General features: G+C 35.3%; 3 protein-coding genes and 1 non-coding gene across 5 annotated transcripts; 3 read left to right on the plus strand and 1 right to left on the minus strand.

Moving 5' to 3' along the window:
• Window positions 1-25: 25 nt before the first annotated feature.
• Window positions 26-7983, plus strand: LOC106756051 (protein DETOXIFICATION 46, chloroplastic). The gene is made up of 14 exons (XM_014638291.2): window positions 26-568; window positions 668-762; window positions 1692-1800; window positions 1932-1987; window positions 2297-2352; window positions 2794-2932; window positions 3052-3189; window positions 3273-3341; window positions 3438-3548; window positions 3651-3779; window positions 4427-4504; window positions 7322-7393; window positions 7484-7543; window positions 7628-7983. Exons 1-14 carry the CDS (start codon window positions 148-150, stop codon window positions 7727-7729), a joined length of 1635 nt encoding a protein of 544 aa, XP_014493777.1. The 5' UTR covers window positions 26-147; the 3' UTR covers window positions 7730-7983.
• Window positions 7984-9780: 1797 nt separating this feature from the next.
• On the plus strand, window positions 9781-16551 carry LOC106756050 (protein DETOXIFICATION 46, chloroplastic). Its single transcript, XM_014638289.2, has 14 exons — window positions 9781-10420; window positions 10520-10614; window positions 12535-12643; window positions 12772-12827; window positions 13308-13363; window positions 13776-13914; window positions 14038-14175; window positions 14266-14334; window positions 14413-14523; window positions 14686-14814; window positions 15612-15689; window positions 16056-16127; window positions 16217-16276; window positions 16361-16551. Exons 1-14 carry the CDS (start codon window positions 9997-9999, stop codon window positions 16460-16462), a joined length of 1638 nt encoding a protein of 545 aa, XP_014493775.1. The 5' UTR covers window positions 9781-9996; the 3' UTR covers window positions 16463-16551.
• LOC106756052 lies at window positions 10878-18632 on the minus strand. Of its 2 annotated transcripts, none has more exons than XM_022778051.1 (3): window positions 18099-18632; window positions 17418-17624; window positions 10878-10901 (listed from the first exon to the last, which is right to left on the minus strand). In XM_022778051.1, exons 1-3 carry the CDS (start codon window positions 18585-18587, stop codon window positions 10893-10895), a joined length of 705 nt encoding a protein of 234 aa, XP_022633772.1. In that variant the 5' UTR covers window positions 18588-18632; the 3' UTR covers window positions 10878-10892. The 2 variants fall into 2 exon arrangements, with proteins under 2 accessions (XP_022633772.1, XP_014493778.1); XM_014638292.2 differs by lacking the exon at window positions 10878-10901 and adding an exon at window positions 16920-17334 and having other exon boundaries at window positions 18099-18631.
• A 77-nt stretch (window positions 18633-18709) lies between these two features.
• Window positions 18710-18781, plus strand: TRNAP-CGG. Its single transcript has one exon. It is a non-coding gene; the product is annotated as a tRNA-Pro (tRNA).
• The last annotated feature ends 656 nt before the right edge of the window (window positions 18782-19437 follow it).

The raw sequence follows: 19437 nt of genomic DNA on the forward strand, positions 1-19437 counted from the left end.
TAAAATAAGTAAACGAATATATTACTAGAAAGAGAAGAAAAGGATAGACAATCAGTTTGAAGTGTGGTGAGCCACTCAGCCTGCGGTGGGAGGGAATACTCTGCTTCGTTTTCCTTCCCTCCACCAAAGCAGTGCAGAAAGCAAGAAATGGCATTCAAACTCAGATCACTACCTCTTCCTTACTCTCTTCACTCCTATACCCGCCAAAACCCTAATTTCACGCTTTCGAACCATCGTCTTCCTCGTCGTTTCTCTGCACCTTCTCTTCCTCTCAGTATCTCTCTCTCAACCACAGCTTTAGCATCCACGTTTCATCGCACTGCTGTCGTAACCGCTCGCGCTGTTCGAAGTGGTGAAATCGCCAACGAAGGCGAAGAAGGCAAAGATGAAGAATTATCGAGGCAGGGTGAGAAAAAGGAGCTAGTAAATCAAGGAATATGGAGTCAGATGAAGGACATTGTGATGTTTACAGGTCCAGCAACCGGACTTTGGATATGTGCACCACTCATGAGTCTCATCGATACTGCAGTTATTGGTCAGAGAAGCTCCGTTGAACTTGCTGCTCTAGGTATTGAAAGAGATTAGTCGTCACTCAATTCATATTATCAGGATTTCTCTTAATTATGAAAAATATCTCGTTTATCTTATTCTAGTTTCGTACGAGCAGGTCCTGCTACTGTTGTTTGTGATTACATGAGCTACGTGTTCATGTTTCTATCCATTGCTACTTCCAATATGGTTGCCACTGCCCTTGCTAAACAGGTTAGTAACAGACACGTGAGATTATTGGATGGTAAATTGGTAAATAAGATGCACATTAGGTCCAGATCTGTGACGTTGGCACCAACGATGCTCTTGTGTATAGTGAGTGAAGTGAAGTTACACTTCGTGCTACAAGGGAGGATGGTGCCCTGCGGTTTTTCGTCACAAATCTTAGAACACGGTTTATCTTATATATAGCTTGCATACGAGGACAACATAGAACTGTAAAGTTCTGTTCCCAGTTTTTTATTATTATTTTTTTTTTTGGTAGTGGGTTTATCTTTACGAGAAAGTTTATGTATTGGCTCTATAGGCAGAACTTCTCTTTTTGTGGTGTTAACCCTATGGTACAAAGCTTAAATTTATGAATGTGTTGGAGCTAAAGATCACAGTTTTGTCTCGGACGGACTAAAACTTAGAATGGATACGACTGTACGGACCAATGAATAATTTAACATAATATTTGTTTGCAGTAAGGAGCCGGCCAGATAACAGATTTATTTGAAATTAAATAAGCTATATCGTTATCTACAATTGTTATTCTTCTAACTTCTTCTAGTTTCCAGGCTTCTGTTTCTCTATTTATCTATTTAAAGTAGTGTATACTGATGCAAAGATTAATTGAATACAATTCTCTTTACCAGATTGATTGATATATGTTGGTGATTAGGAACTTAATGTCTAAAACTTAACGTAACGTTGTAAAATGTAAATATGCGGTGTTCCGATGATTTATCTACTACTACTACTACTATTATTATTATTATTTGATGCTGTAAAATGTAAATATGCGGTGTTGCAATGATTTATCTATTATTATTATTATTATTATTATTATTATTTTTGTTACTAAATCTACACTATTCAATTTGTATACCCACCACTCTGTACTTTCAGGACTTATACTTCTCTTTCACGAGTTTGTGTAGGATAAAGAAGAAGTACAACACTACATATCTGTCTTGCTTTTTGTTGGGTTATCTTGTGGCATCGCCATGCTTTTGTTCACTAGGCTATTTGGTGCTGCAATAATAACTGGTATTGAAAGTGGAGTGTTTTATCCATTTGTTCTCTTCAACTCATTTTGGATAGCTAGAATTCACTTGTTCTGGAAGGTTAGTAGAGTCAATACCATAACTGATGATTTTGCTATTTATATGCCTTTTCAGCTTTCATCGGACCAAAGAATGCACACGTAGTACCTGCAGCTAGCAGTTATGTAAAGGTTTGTTTCTACACGATTTTATATCATTTAAATTAAATAAAGACTGCAATCCGTGCTCTATAAATCTAGAAGTTATAGAACTATTATGAAGACAATTAATTTATCATTTCATCAACTTTTTGTTTTCTTGTAATTGTAGATATAGGTATTATGTAACATTGCTTTTGTTCTAGAAAAGAGCTAGAATCTTGTAAATAGGAATTCGCTACATTAATTATTTTTTAAATGATACGTGATAGTGTTCTCATCCGCTTATTTTGGTGCAGTGAATTTTCAGTTACAGTTTTCTTTTTCTTTTTTCAATTTTAGATTCGAGGCTTGGCATCGCCTGCCTTACTTGTTGGATGGGTTGCTCAGAGTGCAAGGTGCAAATATGCTATTTATTTCTAACATCAGATTCTCTGATGTAAGTAGTTTGAAAATTTAATGTCCAATCTGAGATACTGCTCCAGTCTTGGTTTACTATTTCATGTAGCAATTGATATCAAGATGAAATACTGTTCAATGTATTAGTAGATTATTCTTGATATTTTATTTGGTAAAATTCCTGTGCTTTGACATTTCTGAGACAGCATCTCTATATCTGGAATATATGTTGTTTATCTCTCATATTTTAAGTGAAGTATGTGTTTTCCTCTTTCTGTTTTTTTTAATAACTATAATTACGAATAACCTTTTAAAGTTTCCTCTATATTCGCAGAGCTTAATACATACCAAGTATCAATGTTTGCTTTGTCTGATTTGAAAAATATGCTAAGCATTGGCTTGTTAAATTAATTAATGGTTTTGGTATTCACGTTCTGCAGTCTTGGTATGAAAGATTCCTGGGGACCCTTGAAAGCTTTGGCTGCTGCTAGTTTTATAAATATAAGTGGTTGTATAATTTTGTGCATCTATTTAGGCTACGGTATTGTAGGGGCAGCATGGGCTACAATGGTTTCACAAGTATGCTGGACTAACTCTTATTTATGATATTATATTGAATTGTATTATATATGGTTGTACTCATTCTCATAGAACTAAGCTCATTGCGCACTGCTTTTCTCTTCCCTTGTTGCTTATAGGTTATTGCTGCTTGCATGATGATTCACACTCTAAACATGAAGGGATATAATGCACTTGCTTTCTCCATTCCTTCAGGGAAGGAACTTTTGACGATATTTGGGCTTGCTGCTCCTGTATTTATGACAATGATGTCAAAGGTTGTCTCTAGTGTAATAATAGTTCTGTAGCTTTATATGCAGTAGTCTATCCTTTTAATATAATCCGAAGTTCTGATGTTTAGGTGGCTTTCTATTCACTCCTTATATATTTTGCTACATCAATGGGTACACATACAATGGCTGCTCATCAAGTTAGTTTTATTTTTGTCTCCTGTTGCCTGTTGTTGAGATTTTTTTCTTCCGAAAACCAAATTCTTGGACAGTAGTAATTTTAATTCTTGCTTTAGGTCATGGTCCAAACGTATTCCATGTGTACAGTATGGGGTGAACCTCTCTCTCAAACTGCTCAGTCATTTATGCCTGAACTGATATATGGAGTAAATCGGAGTTTATCAAAGGTTAGTGTTTCTCATTTACAATGTTACAAATCTTACGCTGATGTCAAAAGGTATTTTCCCTGTCTCAATGCCTCTTTTTGTTGTTTTCATGATATTGAACAGGCCCGATTGCTTCTAAGGTCTCTTGTGATAATTGGAGTTATACTTGGCTTATTGTTAGGGATTGTTGGAACTTCAGTTCCTTGGTTATTTCCCTACATTTTTACACCTGATCGGATGGTCACCCAGGAGGTCAGTTCATCCTGTTTTCAAAATTTAGTTTACATATCTGTGTTGTCTCCTCTTTCCTTTTTAATCCTCTGCAACATGTTTGAAAATTTGTGGCAGTAGTATCAATCATTTGAAGCTAAATTTCTTTCTTCCTCTGTGTTTTATTTTGTCCCTTGAGAGTTTTATGATTTTAAATCATAGTCCGGATATAATGTTTCTAAAGCCGGAATAGAGACATCAAAACGGTAAAGATACTGATGCACACTCGAACCATTGTTAATTATACACAAAATAATAATCAAATATAAAACATAAAGAGGATTCATTTGGTTAGATTTTAAAATAACAAAAGGACCATATTATGTCTCTTGCATGTTAAAACTTAATACCAAGAGTTGAATTAATAAATAAATATAAGCTACATAAATACTATAGGTAAAAATGAGTAAATATGATTTAAAATGAACAATTATAAAGATTTGTGAAATAAAATAACCAGCACATGTGCCAAAGACGAAGTAGCCAGCAGGGAGGTAATGATTGATGAAGCTGGAGGTTTTAAATTTGTATCCTGAGATTCAATGTATATGCAGAGATTTTTATGAATTATAATATTTTGGAATTTAGATTATAGGTAATTGTTGACTACTGTGTTTGTAACCGTGCAGATGCATAAGGTGCTGATTCCATATTTTATAGCCCTTGCTATAACACCCCCTACTATCAGCCTCGAGGGAACATTGCTGGTATGTATGTGCAGTTCGTCTTCTTCCATACCTACTCTTCTAGGATGCTTAAGATCTTTGGGTGTGTTTGGATAAAATGTGTATTTCAAACTAGAAAAATGGTGCAGATGCAATTTGTCATGCAGAAAGAGGCATGTGATTCTGAATTTCAAATCCCCTATTTGACTCACTTTTCAAATCTTCATCTTCCTCATCCTCCCAAAACCTCCTTAGCCACTCCTTTCACAACCATCATATACACCTACGCACCACCACATTTAAACCAACCAGTCTCCATACAAAATCTTCCTCATCTCTTTCCAAGGTCGCAGCCTTCTACTTTATCCTACCCACCCACCAACCTTCATCTTTCTATCACCTCCACATCGCCATTATTGCAACTCAATGGTCTCCAATGCGTTGTACTGCCACACTATTTATGCTACTGGTTACATGGATTTCACATTCCTTGATTTTCTAGGCTTGAGGATGATTTCAACCTTTATTCTCTTGATGGTTCCCATGTTGTCTCCTAACGGGGTTTCTTCCACGAAGGCTTGGGTTGGAAGATGACTCAACATCTTTCGCTTGTGGGCCATTGAGCTGCAACAATGGAGAGAGGGAGAAGACTAGTGGGTGTGTAGGAGAAGACTGTGATGTTGGAAAGGGTGATTGGTGAGAAAATCCAGAGATAGGAAGATTTTGGGTAAAATGATGGCGGTGGGCAGAATATATGAAGGAGCGACTGTGGTGGATTTGGGTGGACGAGGAAGAATTTAGTGGAGTCAGAAAGCTAAGACGGAATAAGGATTTAGGTTAGAAAGCGGGATTTTAGGGTTGGAAAAGGGATTCAAAAATCATCTCGCATGACAAATTGCACGGTTTTGCAGCTTCAAAGTTCAAGAAATTTGAAACTGTCATTATTGTGCCAATTTCTTGTATGGTCCTGCACAGCTTCCAATAGGCCTTTTTTCTTCTGCAAGATCTATGTTTATGCAATGAGTGTTCCTCCCTCCATCTCCGTGATCTCGTCCTGCACCTCCCATTTTTCTTTTAATTCTGGCTGTACCCCTACTCCTACTTCTGTCATCCTATTTATTGGGTTTATAAAAAGTTAACCACAACTCAAACAAAAGAAACCCTACACCCCCTTTCTTCATTCTCCTCTTTACTAGTCTTTTTGTCCACCCCTTCAACCTGTGCAGCTCTGCAGTTCTGTTGCGTTTGAGTGGAGTAGTTGGGTATTAGTTGTTCGTTCTTTTCTCAGATCGTGTTTTAAGTTTTTTCTGGCCTCTATTTTTCCTCTCGTAGATCTTGTGTGAGAATCATGTTTTGTGATCTGTGGTTGCACCTCTGTTGTATTAAAAAGTGTGTGCGTGTTTACATGAAGCGAAAGGGATGCGGGGAGGGTTAACTGCAAATAAGTGCGGATGGGTTTTGGGATGCCGCATATGAAACTGCAAATGGTAATGTGGTTAAACTCTGCCGCAATACGAATGACAAATGGGTTCTGGTGGTGCTGTCGAAGCGCAAATGGACGCCTCTGCAGTACGAACGAACGGCAGATGTAGTCGTGCCACAGCTGGATCAACGGCAGAAAGCAACCGTAGATGGAGATGCGGTTGGTAAAATTTTGGGGGTGCAGACTTTCGTTCTCCGCATATCACAATGCGTGCGGCTTGGATAAAAAGCAGTTCAAACTGCGGTGTGAGGCAAAAGCATATCAGAATTCGTTTTGAGTTTTCAATGTTTATGAAGTTTTTTTCAAGTTGTTATTTTTCTAATTTTAGTTTGTTTCTTAATTTTACTTATTTTAAGTTTATAAAATTTTATATATTATTTATTATTAATGTAATTTAGATTAAGTATTAATTATGAATTTAGATTAAATATTTATTAATTTATTGAATTAAATAATTTTTATTATCACTAAACTATATTTTCGGAAATTGGTTTATTTGTTTCTTAAATATTTTTTTATATTATTTTTTATGTATATAATTTTAGTTAATTTTTTTTTATGAATTTAGAAATTTTTTTAAATTATTTATTAATTAAATAATTATTATTATCCCTATGCATAAATTTTATTTTGTGAAATATTATATTCTTTTATTTGTATTTATTTAAGTATTATAATTAGTGATACTTTTGTTATTTTATTTCTCTTTTTAATATATTATTATTAATTTTAAATTTTTTATTTCTTCTTATTTGTTTCAATAGTTGTTAATAGATTTTTTTAGTTGTTTTGTCTTTTTAAAACCGCAACTCAAGCAGCGGTTTGGCTCTGCCGCAGCTTGATGTGCGGCAAAATAAAAAATGTACTAACATGGGAAACTCTCCTTCTTCTCGTTCTTTTTTTTTTGTTCTTCCTCTATGGTCTATGTTCAAAGTCCAAAGCAGCAAATAGCACCACAAGGGGTGGGGGTGTAAGGTTTATTTATTAATTATAGTTTGACTTTATTAAATGAATGAAGGATAATAAGATAAATTTGGAGGTGAAGGAAGAAAAGGGGAAGGTGAGGGAGGAACACTCTTATGCAATATAACAACTCCTTGAACACCTCGATCAATGGAAAAATCCCCCATTGTCCAAGCAATAACTTATCTGTCCTACTTTTTGTGTTTCATTAACTCTCTTAAGCTCATCTAAATTCTGTTGTTTCAAGTAGAATTAATATTTTGATATATATTTTTTTATATGGTATCTAATGCTTAACTTAATGATGATGATTTGATTTTATGCCCAACATTGCTACTCGTTAGAAACAAGGACCTCTGCATGTGTCACATAACAACTGCTATTGTAACTTTAATGTATGTTTACCCGTACAGGCTGGGCGGGATCTGAGATTTATAAGTTTGTCAATGGTTGGATGCTTTTGCGTGGGTTCACTAGTATTATGGGTAAAAAACACCTTTCCTTGAACTCCTGGCGTACATAGATATTGCTTGACGAATTTTGCCTGAAACATACATCTTTTTTGTGATGCCCAGGCCTTGAGTAGTAGATTTGGCTTGCTAGGCTGCTGGTTTTCCCTGGCAATATTTCAATGGGTAGGAATAAGATCTAGAGCTTTTACTAATTTAAAGAACCAGTTCTTTATATAATCTAATTAGTAATTCTGTTATGGTTGTTAGGCTCGGTTTTCAATGGCCCTCCAGCGCCTTCTTTCTCCCAACGGCGTTTTATACTCCGAAGATACAGACCGGTATGAGCTGCTAAAGCTAAGGACTGCCTAGTTTGTGTTTCATCACTCAAGTTACAATGACAGAAGACTATTGGGTCATCTCAACCCACGGGTCATTAGTTTTATAATTCATTTTATCTGTGAGTTAGATTGGATTGAATAAATGAATTTCCTTCTACATATATCATTACTATAATAAGTAGCATGAAGATTAATTCAGATCCTTGTAGTAGTGCACTTTGTATTTGTTTATGTAATACTTTACTTTTAAAATTTGTATTTCTTAAAGAAAATATCTTTTATTAACTGCCATCTTCAAAGTTTAGAATAATATTACTTACTCTTTTATCATTTATATAAAATTTCACTTAATATTTAATTAATTAACATATATTTACACATTATAAAACAGAAAAGAAAATTTTGGAGTACAACATTTTATTGAAGTCAAGAAAATTAGTTTTTTTTAATATAAATATTAAATTATACCTATAAAGAAAGTAGTTGTAAACAATATAGTAAGGGCATTTAGAACAATTCGTACTTCCCTCAATTCATTTTGGAAAACAGTATATGCTTGAGAAATGAGGCATTTGTTTTCTGACCTTGTATTCTTTTAGGATTTTATGGCAATTGCTACAAGCTCTATTTACCTTGAAGACAGCCGTGTTGTGATTTGTATAAAAAAATTAATCCACAGCAAAATATTGTGTCTGGTAATAAGTGAACTTTGGGGAGAGGACTATTTTTCACGTGGTGGACTAAAGATTATTGATAGCATAGTACTTGCTTATCTAATTGGAGAACCATGATTCTTTATTTTCAGCATTGAACTTTCTGACATCTAAAAATAAAATTGTTACCAAGTAACATAATTACAAGCTGAAATTGATGTCAAGTAACATAGTTACAAGCTGAAATTGTTATCAAGTGATATAAGATCAGTGCTCACCACTCCATAGTTTCGAGTTAAAAATACCCCCAACCTCTTTCGGTGAGAAGTGATGTTAAAAATTCAAATAAAGAAACAATAAAGAATCCAATAATTAAAATTATTTTAAAAATTCAATTGTTAATATAAAAACAAATTAATAATTTATTAAATAATTCCCACAAATTCGTCATTTCCTTCTTATTTTACACTTATTTTCTCTTTCACAAATTTTTAAGTGAGTCATCACCATTAGCTAAAGATTATTTTCACAAGTCATGCCAAATCAATCGCCATAAACGGTGACAAATACTACATTATTTATACCAAAAGATGCCTTACGAAGAACTGAAAATGAACAGAATGTGATGAAGGAATTTGGCGTTTCAATCTGGAAGGATCAAGAATGTTAAATTGGCAGTGAAAAGAGACACCACATACAAACTACACATGAATTGAGCGTAGAAGGTTTTCAAGGTGGCATTTAGACAATGACCGTGTGCCACGTGTCTCTTAACTCTCATTCGACGAGACTTTAAGTTTAAATCTCGTGATTTGGTTTTTCAGTGAAGAAAACCATGGACATAGATAAATAACATGCACATAAACTTGCGCCCTCCAAAGTCAGTGTTTTCGAGTACGTGGGAGAAGAGGTCAAACTAGTAAAATGATAGAAATTTAAGAGTTGAAAATCGAACAAGACAAAATGAACAAAATAAATAATATGTAATTGAAAAAATCTATAATTTTATTGGTTTTAAGTTCAAGTAGTATTTTCTCATCTCTTATTTAGTTTCCTTCATTGGTACCGAATTTCTTATATATTTTCTCAAAAAATCTCACCATAAAATTAAAGTCTGATTCATCCTAATAACAGTTGGGAGAAATATAATACAAGTGAAAAATCCTAAAATCCAACAACGTCTTATATCAAAAGCCTTTTTTCAAAAATATGTCTTACATAACAAAAAAATCTTTCATTTTAAAAATATTTATTAGATAAGTTTGTCCATAACTTTATGAGCCAGATTTCGTATGTGTCTTGCATAGAATCTCACATAAAATATTGTCTTAGTCGAGACTAAGAAAATCACATCACTCATTTCTACATTATTTAAACAGTGGCAGTTTTTTTTTTTCTCTGGATTTCATCGTGGAAGAAAACAAGATGGTTGAGAGACTCTGCCCCTAGATTATGTAACCACATATCAATACCAATCAGTGAAGGGACCCAAATAAAAATAAATAAAATGCTTTTATTTCCAATTTTATAGTTTAAAACTAAAAATGAAAAATTCACCGACCCCAACACAGCATAAGGATTTTGGGTTATATAAATCAGTTTCGTTTCGTTTGTTCCCTCCATACACCGAAGCACAGAGCGAAGAATGGCATTCAAACTCAAGCCGCTACCTCTTCCTTCTTATCTTCACTCTTCTCCCCGCCAAAACCCTAATTTCACACTTTCAAACCGTTCTCTTCCTCGATTTTTCTCTGCACATTCTCTTCCTCTCGGTCTCTCTCTCTCAACCACAGCTTCAGCATGCACGTTTCATCGCAATGCCTTGGTAACCGCTCGCGCATTTCGAAGCGATGAAATCACTAGCGAAGGTCAAGAAGAAGAAAAGGAAGAACAAGTGTCGAGGCAGAGTGAGAAAAAGGAACTAGCGAATCAAGGAATATTGGATCAGATAAAAAAAATTGTGATGTTTACAGGTCCAGCAACGGGACTTTGGATATGTGCACCACTCATGAGTCTCATTGATACTGCAATTATTGGTCAGAGAAGCTCCGTTGAACTTGCTGCTCTAGGTATTGAAAGAGATTAATCGTCGCTCAACTCACATTATTAGGTTTTGTCTTAATTATGAAAAATATCTCGGTTATCTTATTTTAGTTTCCTACGAGCAGGTCCTGCTACTGTTGTTTGTGATTACTTGAGCTACGTGTTCATGTTTCTATCAATTGCCACTTCCAATATGGTTGCCACTGCCCTTGCTAAACAGGTTGGTAACAAATGTGTGTGAGATTATTGGATGTCGAATAAGATGCATGTGTTGTCGATACAAAAAGTTGATGTTCTTATTCAAAGTTGTTGTGCCGCTCAACTTGAACAAATACTGCCAAAACTGAGTAGTAAACACCTTGTCTCTATCTGAAACAATGGTTTTAGGATTATCCTGTAGTTTGACTGGTCTTCATGAATATCTTAGCCACTTGCTTGCTGGTGTAACCATTGGAAGAAGGAATCCTTGTGATAAATAATCCATAGCTAAATCTTCCCTTATTTAATCTGGAATTGGAAAGGATTGAAGTAAGCTAGCAAGAAGAGTATTTTCAGTTGTAGCTTGTTGACGAGCAAGGCAATCCTGAACATATTGCTTGACGTCTTTGTGCATGCTCTACCGATAAAATTGGGCTGTTATTCTGGACATCTTCTAGCGACACCAGCATGTCCTACCCCTAGCAATGAGCTATGAAACTCATACAGAATCTGTTTGACTAATTCATGTTCTGCTAGGATAACTAGACTACCTTTTGAGTATAAAATTTACTGTGTAATTAGAGATTAGAATGAGCACACAGAGCCTCTTTCAGCATCGGACCAAGCTGAACTCTAGGTTGGGATTAGGCCATAATCTGCTGCCTCATTTCTTTACCAGATTTATATTCAATTGTAAATTCATGGACCAACAATTTGGGTAGCCAATATTTCTGTTCCAGTGTCTGGAGTACTATATCAGTTAAGCTCTTCAAACTTTTCTGATCCATATTAATCACAAATTCTGGCCAAGGAGGTAACGCCTGAACTTAACAACAACCTCAGAAATAGCATAAAACTCCCTACTATAGTTTGACTGCCTCTGCATTCTAGTGGTCAATTGGATGGTGAGTTTTTCTCAACACAGCACCTATTCCTAATCCTGATGCATCTGTTTTCAAGACAAAAAAGGTTGAGAAAAATCAGGAAGTGTTAGGACTGGGGCCTGGGCAATGGCAGTTTTGAGATCTGCAAGGGCTGTGGCAGTATGATTATCTTGGTGGAAATTTCTTTCTTAACGAAGCATAACTCTTTATAAATATTGTATTGTATCCTGTAAGCACAAGAAAGCCTCCCAGATTTTTAAGATTCAAAGGTGTAGGACAATCCAACAGCACCTACACTTTGTTTTTGTCCATTCCCTTTCCTGTACTAGAGACTTTGTTCCAAATAATCTACTTGCTACAATCCAAATGAGCATTTAGATAATTTGCACAAAATCTATGTGATGCAATATCGGAAGACCACCTCCAAATGAGACTAATGGGTGGACCGATAAGAGCTATAAATCAATATATCATCAAAGAATACTAAGACATATTTCCTCAAGAAGACCTTGAAAAGCTTCATCTTCATCCACTAAGCTCTCAAAAGTTGTAGGGGCATTAGTTATTGTCCAAGTGACTTCATCAACCATTCATAATGGTCGTGGTGAGTTATAAATGTTATCTTATGTCTATCCTCCTCCTTGACTAAAATTTGATGATATTCAAATCTTAAATTCAGCTTAGAGAAATAAGTTGTTCCATCTAATTCATAAACAATTGGCATAGGAAAACTGTCTTTCATCATAATTACGTTCATATCTCTATAAGCAATACAAAATCTTCATGTGCCATTTTTTTTATAATAGGATATGAAAAGGGATGAATTCAAGGCACAATAATACCTTCCTGTAGCGTGTCTTTCATCTTTCATTAAAAACATAGTATCGACACCTTAACGTTCGATGTTGCAATATTTAAACATGTGGTAATGCAATGACCACATCTTTATCTAGCATTACTTGATTTGACTAAATCTACATCACTTTGTTTATTCCAATCTGCATAATTAACTTGTGCACTTTTGGGACTTATACCAATTTTTTCACGAACTTATGTAGGACAAACAAGAAGTGCAACATCACATATCTATCTTGGTTTCTGTTGGGTTATCTTGTGGCGTTATAATGCTTTTGTTCACAAGGCTATTTGGTTCTTCAATAATAACTGGTATTGAAAATAGAGTGCTTTAGCCACCTGTGTTCTTTGATACGTTTTGAAAAACAATAATTCATTGCGCTGAAAGGGTAGCAGAGTCAATCCCATAGCTGGTCATTTTTCTATTTATGCCTTTTCAGCTTTCACTGGGTCAAAGAATGCACACATAGTACCTGCTGCTAGCAGTTATGTAAAGGTTTGTTTCTACATATTTTTATGTCATTTGAGTAATAATGATTGTAATTAACATTCTATGAAGTCAAGAAGTTACTCGACATGTTATTTATGGAGGAAAGTAATGCAGAGGGTGTTTACGTGTGTTTCTACTATCCGTTTTCAATTTTTATTTACAAATTGGCAACCTCCCTTATAATTTGTCTCTTATTTTCAAATATTTATACTGCATATTTGTTTTTGCGTTTCTTCTACAAATCCTTAATAACAAATTGAAAATGAGGTGCTCCTTCGTAGTTTGAAAATGGGAAATAAAAATGCAAGTAAACACCCCTTATATTTCATCAGTTTTGTTTTTTGGCAATTCTAGATTAAGGTAATAATAACAAGACATTTCTCAAAACCTGCTAATAATATTTTGCTTTGTGTTTCCTAATTATAAACTGTGGTGTTCCCCTCTTAATTTATTGCTGTGATTTTTTGGTTAATCTGATTTTGTTAGATTCGAGGCTTGGCCTGGCCTGCTTTACTTGTTGGATGGGTTTCTCAAAGTGCAAGGTACAAATACGCTTTTTGATTTCTGACATCTGATTATCTGGGGCGATAGGTTTTGTTGATCCTGAGTTAACGATTTGAGGCTTGAATATTGATATCATGTAGAAAATAATATTTGTAATAATCATAGATTTGTCTTTATATACTGTTGGAAACTATTGGCTTGGCTAAAATTCCCTTGCTTTGGCATTTCTCACACAAGGTTAATTTACCTCTATATGTTGAATGTATATTGTCTGTATCTTGTATTTTGAACTAAGTATGCAGTTCCTCTTTCTAAACTGAGTAAATAACCTTTTTTAGGCTCTGCTCTTACAATTAGCAGAGCTTATAATGCCAAATATCAAGGTTTTTGTGGAATGCTTTCGGAAAAATGGTGAACATTGGTTTATTAATTTAATTTCACATTCTGTAGTCTTGGCATGAAAGACTCCTTGGGACCCTTGAAGTCCTTGGCTGCTGCTACTGTTCTAAATGTTATTGGTTGCGTAGTTCTGTGCAACTGGTTAGGCTATGGAATTGTAGGGGCAGCGTGGGCTACAATGATCTCACAAGTATGCTGAGCTAACCCTTATGCATTTAATGTATTGAATTGTATTATATGTGGCTTTTCCTACTCTCAAAGTACTGTCTCTAACTCGTCATATACTGTTTTTCGATTCTCATACTGATTCTAGGTTGTTGCTGCTTACATGATGATTAAAACTCTAAACAAAAAGGGATATAATGCACTTGCCTTCTCCATTCCGTCAGGGAAGGAACTTCTGATGATATTTGGGCTTGCTGCTCCTGTATTTATGACAATGATGTCAAAGGTTGTCTCCATCATTATCCATCATTATACTAGATCTGTAACTTTGGATTAGTTTAAGCTTTATAATTTAATATGAAGTTCTAATGTTTAGGTGGCTTTCTACTCACTGCTTATATATTTCGCTACATCATTGGGTACACATACAATGGCTGCTCATCAAGTTAGTTTTATTTGCTGTTTGAGTTTTTTCCGGGAAAACCAAATTTAAGGCGAATGATGAGGTAAGTTTTTGCTTCAGGTAATGGTCCAAACATATTCCATGTGTACTGTTTGGGGTGAACCTCTCTCCCAAACTGCTCAATCATTTATGCCTGAATTGATATACGGAGCTAATCGCAGCTTATCAAAGGTCAGTGTTTCTCATTTATAATGTCATAGATCATACTCTGATGTCCAAGGATCTCTGCCCTATCCTCATATCTACGGTTTCCATCACTCGTGTTTTGTTGACATTCATGTTATAAGACGATAATTTCTTATCATTTCTTCTTTTTCAAATTTTTCACTACAGGCCCAATTGCTCCTAAGGTCTCTTCTGACAATCGGAATCATACTTGGATTATTGCTAGGGATTGTTGGAACATCGGTTCCTTGGTTATTTCCATACATTTTTACACCTGATCGGATGGTCATTCAGGAGGTCAGCTCATTCCTTTTTATAACTTAGATTTCATATCTATGTTGTGTCCCCCTTTTGTGCTTTGCATCTTGTTTGAAAACGTGCCGGTATAGTCAATCAAGTATTTTGAAGTTAAATTACCATTTTTCCTTGTTAGTCTGGTTCTTTGGGAGTTTATGATTTTAAATCATTACATGTGCAATAATATTTTAAAAAACAGATCAGATATTAAAACTGTAAATATTGTAGTTCAGAGTTTATGTATTTGAGGGTTGAACCAATGTAATTGTTACACAATCATCTCAATAAATAAATGTTATGCTTATAGAAATTGAGTTTGTTTAGATTTTGAAGTAACATAAAAGATCATATTATGTGTCATGCGTTGTTAAAATTCAATAGATTTGAACCAATAAATGAATGAATTTAAGTTGCACATAGATTTAACGCAATCGAAAAGGACTATTATTAAAAAAAAAAATTGAAATAAACGACCAGCTTTAGTGGCCAGCAGCGTGGCATGGTGATGAAGCTGGACATATCAAGTTTTGAATCCTAGGGTTAAAGTTTTACCATTTTGTACAAGAAGCTCAAACCAGTTAAGTACTAAACAGGCTGGTTCACTTAATTCTTTTCTGGTTTTCAAACACTCGGTTGAAGAGGGTACTGACAGGTTACTGAACCAGTGCCTGGTTGGACCCGCACACAAGCAACAGAGAAAACAAAACCGAAGTGCAGCAATTTTTGTGAATTAGTTAATATATTTTGAAACTTTGATAATACTATTAACTGGTGTTTTTGTAATCATGACCGTGCAGATGCATAAGGTGCTGATTCCATACTTTATAGCACTGTCTATAACCCCCCCTACTCACAGCCTCGAGGGAACATTGCTGGTATGTTCGTTAAATCTTTATAAATATTTATATGAATGGGAAAAAATAGGCATATAAAACTTTTTCAGTACGTTCAAAGGACGTCTGGTGTGTTTGTGTTACACGGCTTTGTGAAGCTTTTATTCATGAGAGCTTATGTTATAACTTTGACTATAAAACTTATTAGAATAATTTAAGAACTTGCTCTTGAAAAGTTTGCTTAGAAGATTATTAGCATAAGAAGCTAAAAAAGACTAGTCGTAAGCTATTTTGTCTCCCGACACCGCAGTCAAACTTGTTCTTTTTTCGGCATTACTCATTCAAAACAAGGACCTGCGTGTCTCCTAAAATCCATATTAGAACTTTAATGTATCTTTACTCATGCAGGCTGGGCGGGACCTGAGATTTATAAGTTTGTCAATGACTGGATGCTTTTGCGTGGGTTCAATTGTATTATGGGTAAACTACCTTTCCTTAGGCTCGGGGAACTTATAGTAATCTTGCTTGCCCAATTTTGTCTGAAACACACAATTTTTTGTGATGCCCAGGCCATGAGCAGTAGATTTGGTTTACTTGGCTGCTGGTTTTCCCTCGCAATATTTCAATGGGTAAGAATAAGACCCTTAGCCTGTGTTAAGTTGAAGTACTAGTTCTTCAAGTATTCTGACTTGTAATGCTTTTCTGGTTGATAGGCTCGCTTTTCAATTGCCCTTCAGCGCCTTCTTTCTCCTAAGGGTGTTTTGTACTCAGGAAACACAGATCAGCATGAGCTGCGAAAGCTGAGGACTACTTGACTTGTGTGGCCTTGGTTTTATAAAATAGATCTTTCTAACCATTGGCAAAAATTGATTTTGAATGAAATCAAATTTACAAATTCATTTTACTTAAACGATGTGCAAGTCAGCACATCAATTTTCTAGACCCAATCAACGAACACACTGTAAAATGTATTTCTAGACCCAATCAATGGACACACTGTAAAATGTATTTCTAGACCCAATCAATTTCCCTACGCAACTGAAATAACGGAAGTTTCAGTTTCAACGTGATTCTAACGTGAAACTAGAAAATGTACAATGAAAACTATACGCGTTCTAAAGTGAAGTACAATGTCCTTCAACTACTTGCTGCCTAAATTTTAAAATACTCATAGCTGAAGAAGAATTCAAAGCCACGTTAAAGTCACATTAATTGCAGCTTGCCAATCAATTGCTCTATCTCATTAAAAGATGTCCTTTGTTACCAACAAAATATTAGTAAAAGGTAATGCATTTAATCAAGGTTTTTAAGTTATTGACAACGGTGTGTTCAGCAAGAGTTTTGATTAATAATAATTGCAAATACAATACGTTCATCGCCGTAGAATCTATTGATTTGGTCTTCAAACAATCGTAACCAAACTCAATGCATTGTCATGCTCTCCAGTCGTTACAAGCATATTCTATTCTCGTGTTCATTGATTTAAAATGAACGTTAACTGTATTTTCTTCTGCCGATAAACATCCAATTCCGTGACCTTTGGTTTTTGTGCATGCAATAGCCTGAAGCTTGGTCAGGCAGGAGAACCAGGACAAACCTCAATACAAGTAGAATGTGTTTATGGCCTACTTCTTCTTCCTTTCCATGAAGAACCAGGCCGCGATAATTTGGGAACTTGAACCCTACTCTGTAGTTTCTTAAGAACATAAGGGAAGTGTCGCAATTGAACACAATACTTTATGCAAAATAACATAACGGCACAACTCTTACCTTGTTAACCAGGCTTGAATTTAGTTGCTTTTTCGGAATAAACTTACGAACTTGTTTCTTCTTTTCTTCCTCTTTCAGTTTGGTTGCACTGGGCCTATATATGATCAGAGTTCGACCAATTTGACCAACAGCCACCGAACCAGTTGCTTCTTCCAACTGCTTCACCACATCATCTAACTCACCAGGACAGCTCCTATGTATTTTAATCTGTAAATACCATCCAAGATTTTGAAAAAATTAACACCTTTTCCTTTTCAAGTTACAAATGAACAGAGGAAACACAAGATGAAGACACCGTAATAGAAACAATTATGTGGATAAAAAAACAGTTGCTGCAGTCTACAACAACCTAATTTAGTGACTGTTTTCTAGGTATGCAACGTAAATGAGTGATAATCGCATTTTGTTTTCTAGGTATGCAACGTAAATGAATGCCTCAAGCCACACGAAATTTCAACTAATTTAAGTGCAACACTGAGTTTGATGAAATATTTCAAGCAACAATCAGCCATAAAGCAAGAAAAATACAACTCCAACGGTTTCTTTTTCCAAGCACCAGAAAAAATCATGAAAACAAAAAGGACAATCACAATCAAACCGAGAAGAATTTTTATTTACAGAACACAATCAGCAGAAACATACTAAAAATGGGATAGAGAAATTAACGTAATTGATTGATACCTTGAGAAGTTCATTGGCTTCAAGGGTCTCAATGAAAGAAGTGGCAACATTGGACGTAACACCAGATTTTCCCACCAACTGGGTCTTGAGCTTATCCCCCAAACTGTGAGCATAAGACGCAAGCTCTTTCCTTTCTTTCACACTGAGACTCGGCACCTCCAACTTCAGCCTCTCCTCCCTCTTTCTCACCAACGGCGACGACGTTGAATCTAATTGGGTATCTCCAAAATCGCCTCTTTCACTATCCAATTCATCATCCCCAATCTCTGTTTCCTCGCCTTCTTGGGAAACCACAACAGAAGAGGAAATGGAGAAGATAGATTTTCGAAGGGGTGGAAATTGGAGACGTGGAAGGGGTGTAGATATTCTATTAGGAGACGAAACAAGAAGAGGTTTGAGGAAAGAAAAGACAGAAGAGGGTGATGATGACAATGGCTGTAAACGAAGAACAAACATTAGATGAGAGGATGCTGCTGCTACTGCCGCCATTTTGGTTCGGATGAATCCTCAGATAGTAGATAGTATCTGACTCTTCTTTAGGACTAAAAAGATAGCACACAAGAAATCAAGATATATTAAAAATGGTAATGAAAAAACCATTATTATCAGAAGGGTGTTTGGTCTAGTGGTATGATTCTCGCTTCGGGTGCGAGAGGTCGCGAGTTCGATTCTCGCAACACCCCATTTATTAATCTATCAACTTTGAACTTTTCGCTGTTATTTTTTTCAAATTTCTCGTCATTTGGCATAATTTCATAGCACTGCTAATTTTTCATAGTATACTTTTTTATAATACGCTCTTACATTTAAATTTTAATACAAACATTAAGGAACCTTGTATTCATAATTTACGTAGGAAGCAACTCTCAAGGTTTTTACATTTAACAAACTAAATATTTGGAATCGGAAAATAGTCTAAGTTGAAAACGGTCACGTTCATTTTACAATTATAAAAGTCACAACACAACTCCCCAACTAGCATTCCACCAACAATTCCTTGAAACTACAGCATCGTTTTCTGAAAGCCAAGGTTTTAAAGAGCCACAAAAAGCATACCAGTTACAAGAGCAAAGTGACTACAATAAAAAAAGTTCCAAATTTGTTGAAGACAAACAAAACAAGCTCTACTTTCCAAAAGTCCATACTGAGAAAAAGTTAAACACCCCAATCTTCACCATTTTTAACCACCTTTGAAAGAGCACAAAACACCTCCTATGACTGACCCATTAATTCTCTAATTGCTTCAAAAGGGTTAAAATCTTTTGACCCAGCAAGCACAATCTCAAAAGTAAATCATCCATGCAGAACTTAACACTGACCCCAGACAACGTTTGTTGTG

Source organism: Vigna radiata, chromosome 2 (genome assembly GCF_000741045.1).
Source record: "Vigna radiata var. radiata cultivar VC1973A chromosome 2, Vradiata_ver6, whole genome shotgun sequence".
In the NCBI taxonomy this organism is placed as follows: Eukaryota; Viridiplantae; Streptophyta; class Magnoliopsida; order Fabales; family Fabaceae; genus Vigna; species Vigna radiata.

What these genes read in the sequence shown, in the direction of transcription:
- LOC106756051 (XM_014638291.2), top strand. Translation starts at nt 148, where the DNA reads ATGGCATTCAAACTCAGATCACTACCTCTTCCTTACTCTCTTCACTCC. An exon ending in ATCGGATGGTCACCCAGGAG is followed by an intron (nt 3,780 to 4,426) that starts GTCAGTTCATCC and finishes GTAACCGTGCAG; the next exon opens with ATGCATAAGGTGCTGATTCC. An exon ending in GCCTCGAGGGAACATTGCTG is followed by an intron (nt 4,505 to 7,321) that starts GTATGTATGTGC and finishes TTACCCGTACAG; the next exon opens with GCTGGGCGGGATCTGAGATT.
- LOC106756050 (XM_014638289.2), top strand. Translation starts at nt 9,997, where the DNA reads ATGGCATTCAAACTCAAGCCGCTACCTCTTCCTTCTTATCTTCACTCT. An exon ending in TTATGACAATGATGTCAAAG is followed by an intron (nt 14,176 to 14,265) that starts GTTGTCTCCATC and finishes TCTAATGTTTAG; the next exon opens with GTGGCTTTCTACTCACTGCT. An exon ending in CTAATCGCAGCTTATCAAAG is followed by an intron (nt 14,524 to 14,685) that starts GTCAGTGTTTCT and finishes TTTTCACTACAG; the next exon opens with GCCCAATTGCTCCTAAGGTC.
- LOC106756052 (XM_014638292.2), bottom strand. Translation starts at nt 18,587, where the DNA reads ATGGCGGCAGTAGCAGCAGCATCCTCTCATCTAATGTTTGTTCTTCGT. An exon ending in AAGCCAATGAACTTCTCAAG is followed by an intron (nt 17,625 to 18,098) that starts GTATCAATCAAT and finishes TGGTATTTACAG; the next exon opens with ATTAAAATACATAGGAGCTG. An exon ending in ATTCAAGCCTGGTTAACAAG is followed by an intron (nt 17,335 to 17,417) that starts GTAAGAGTTGTG and finishes AAGAAACTACAG; the next exon opens with AGTAGGGTTCAAGTTCCCAA.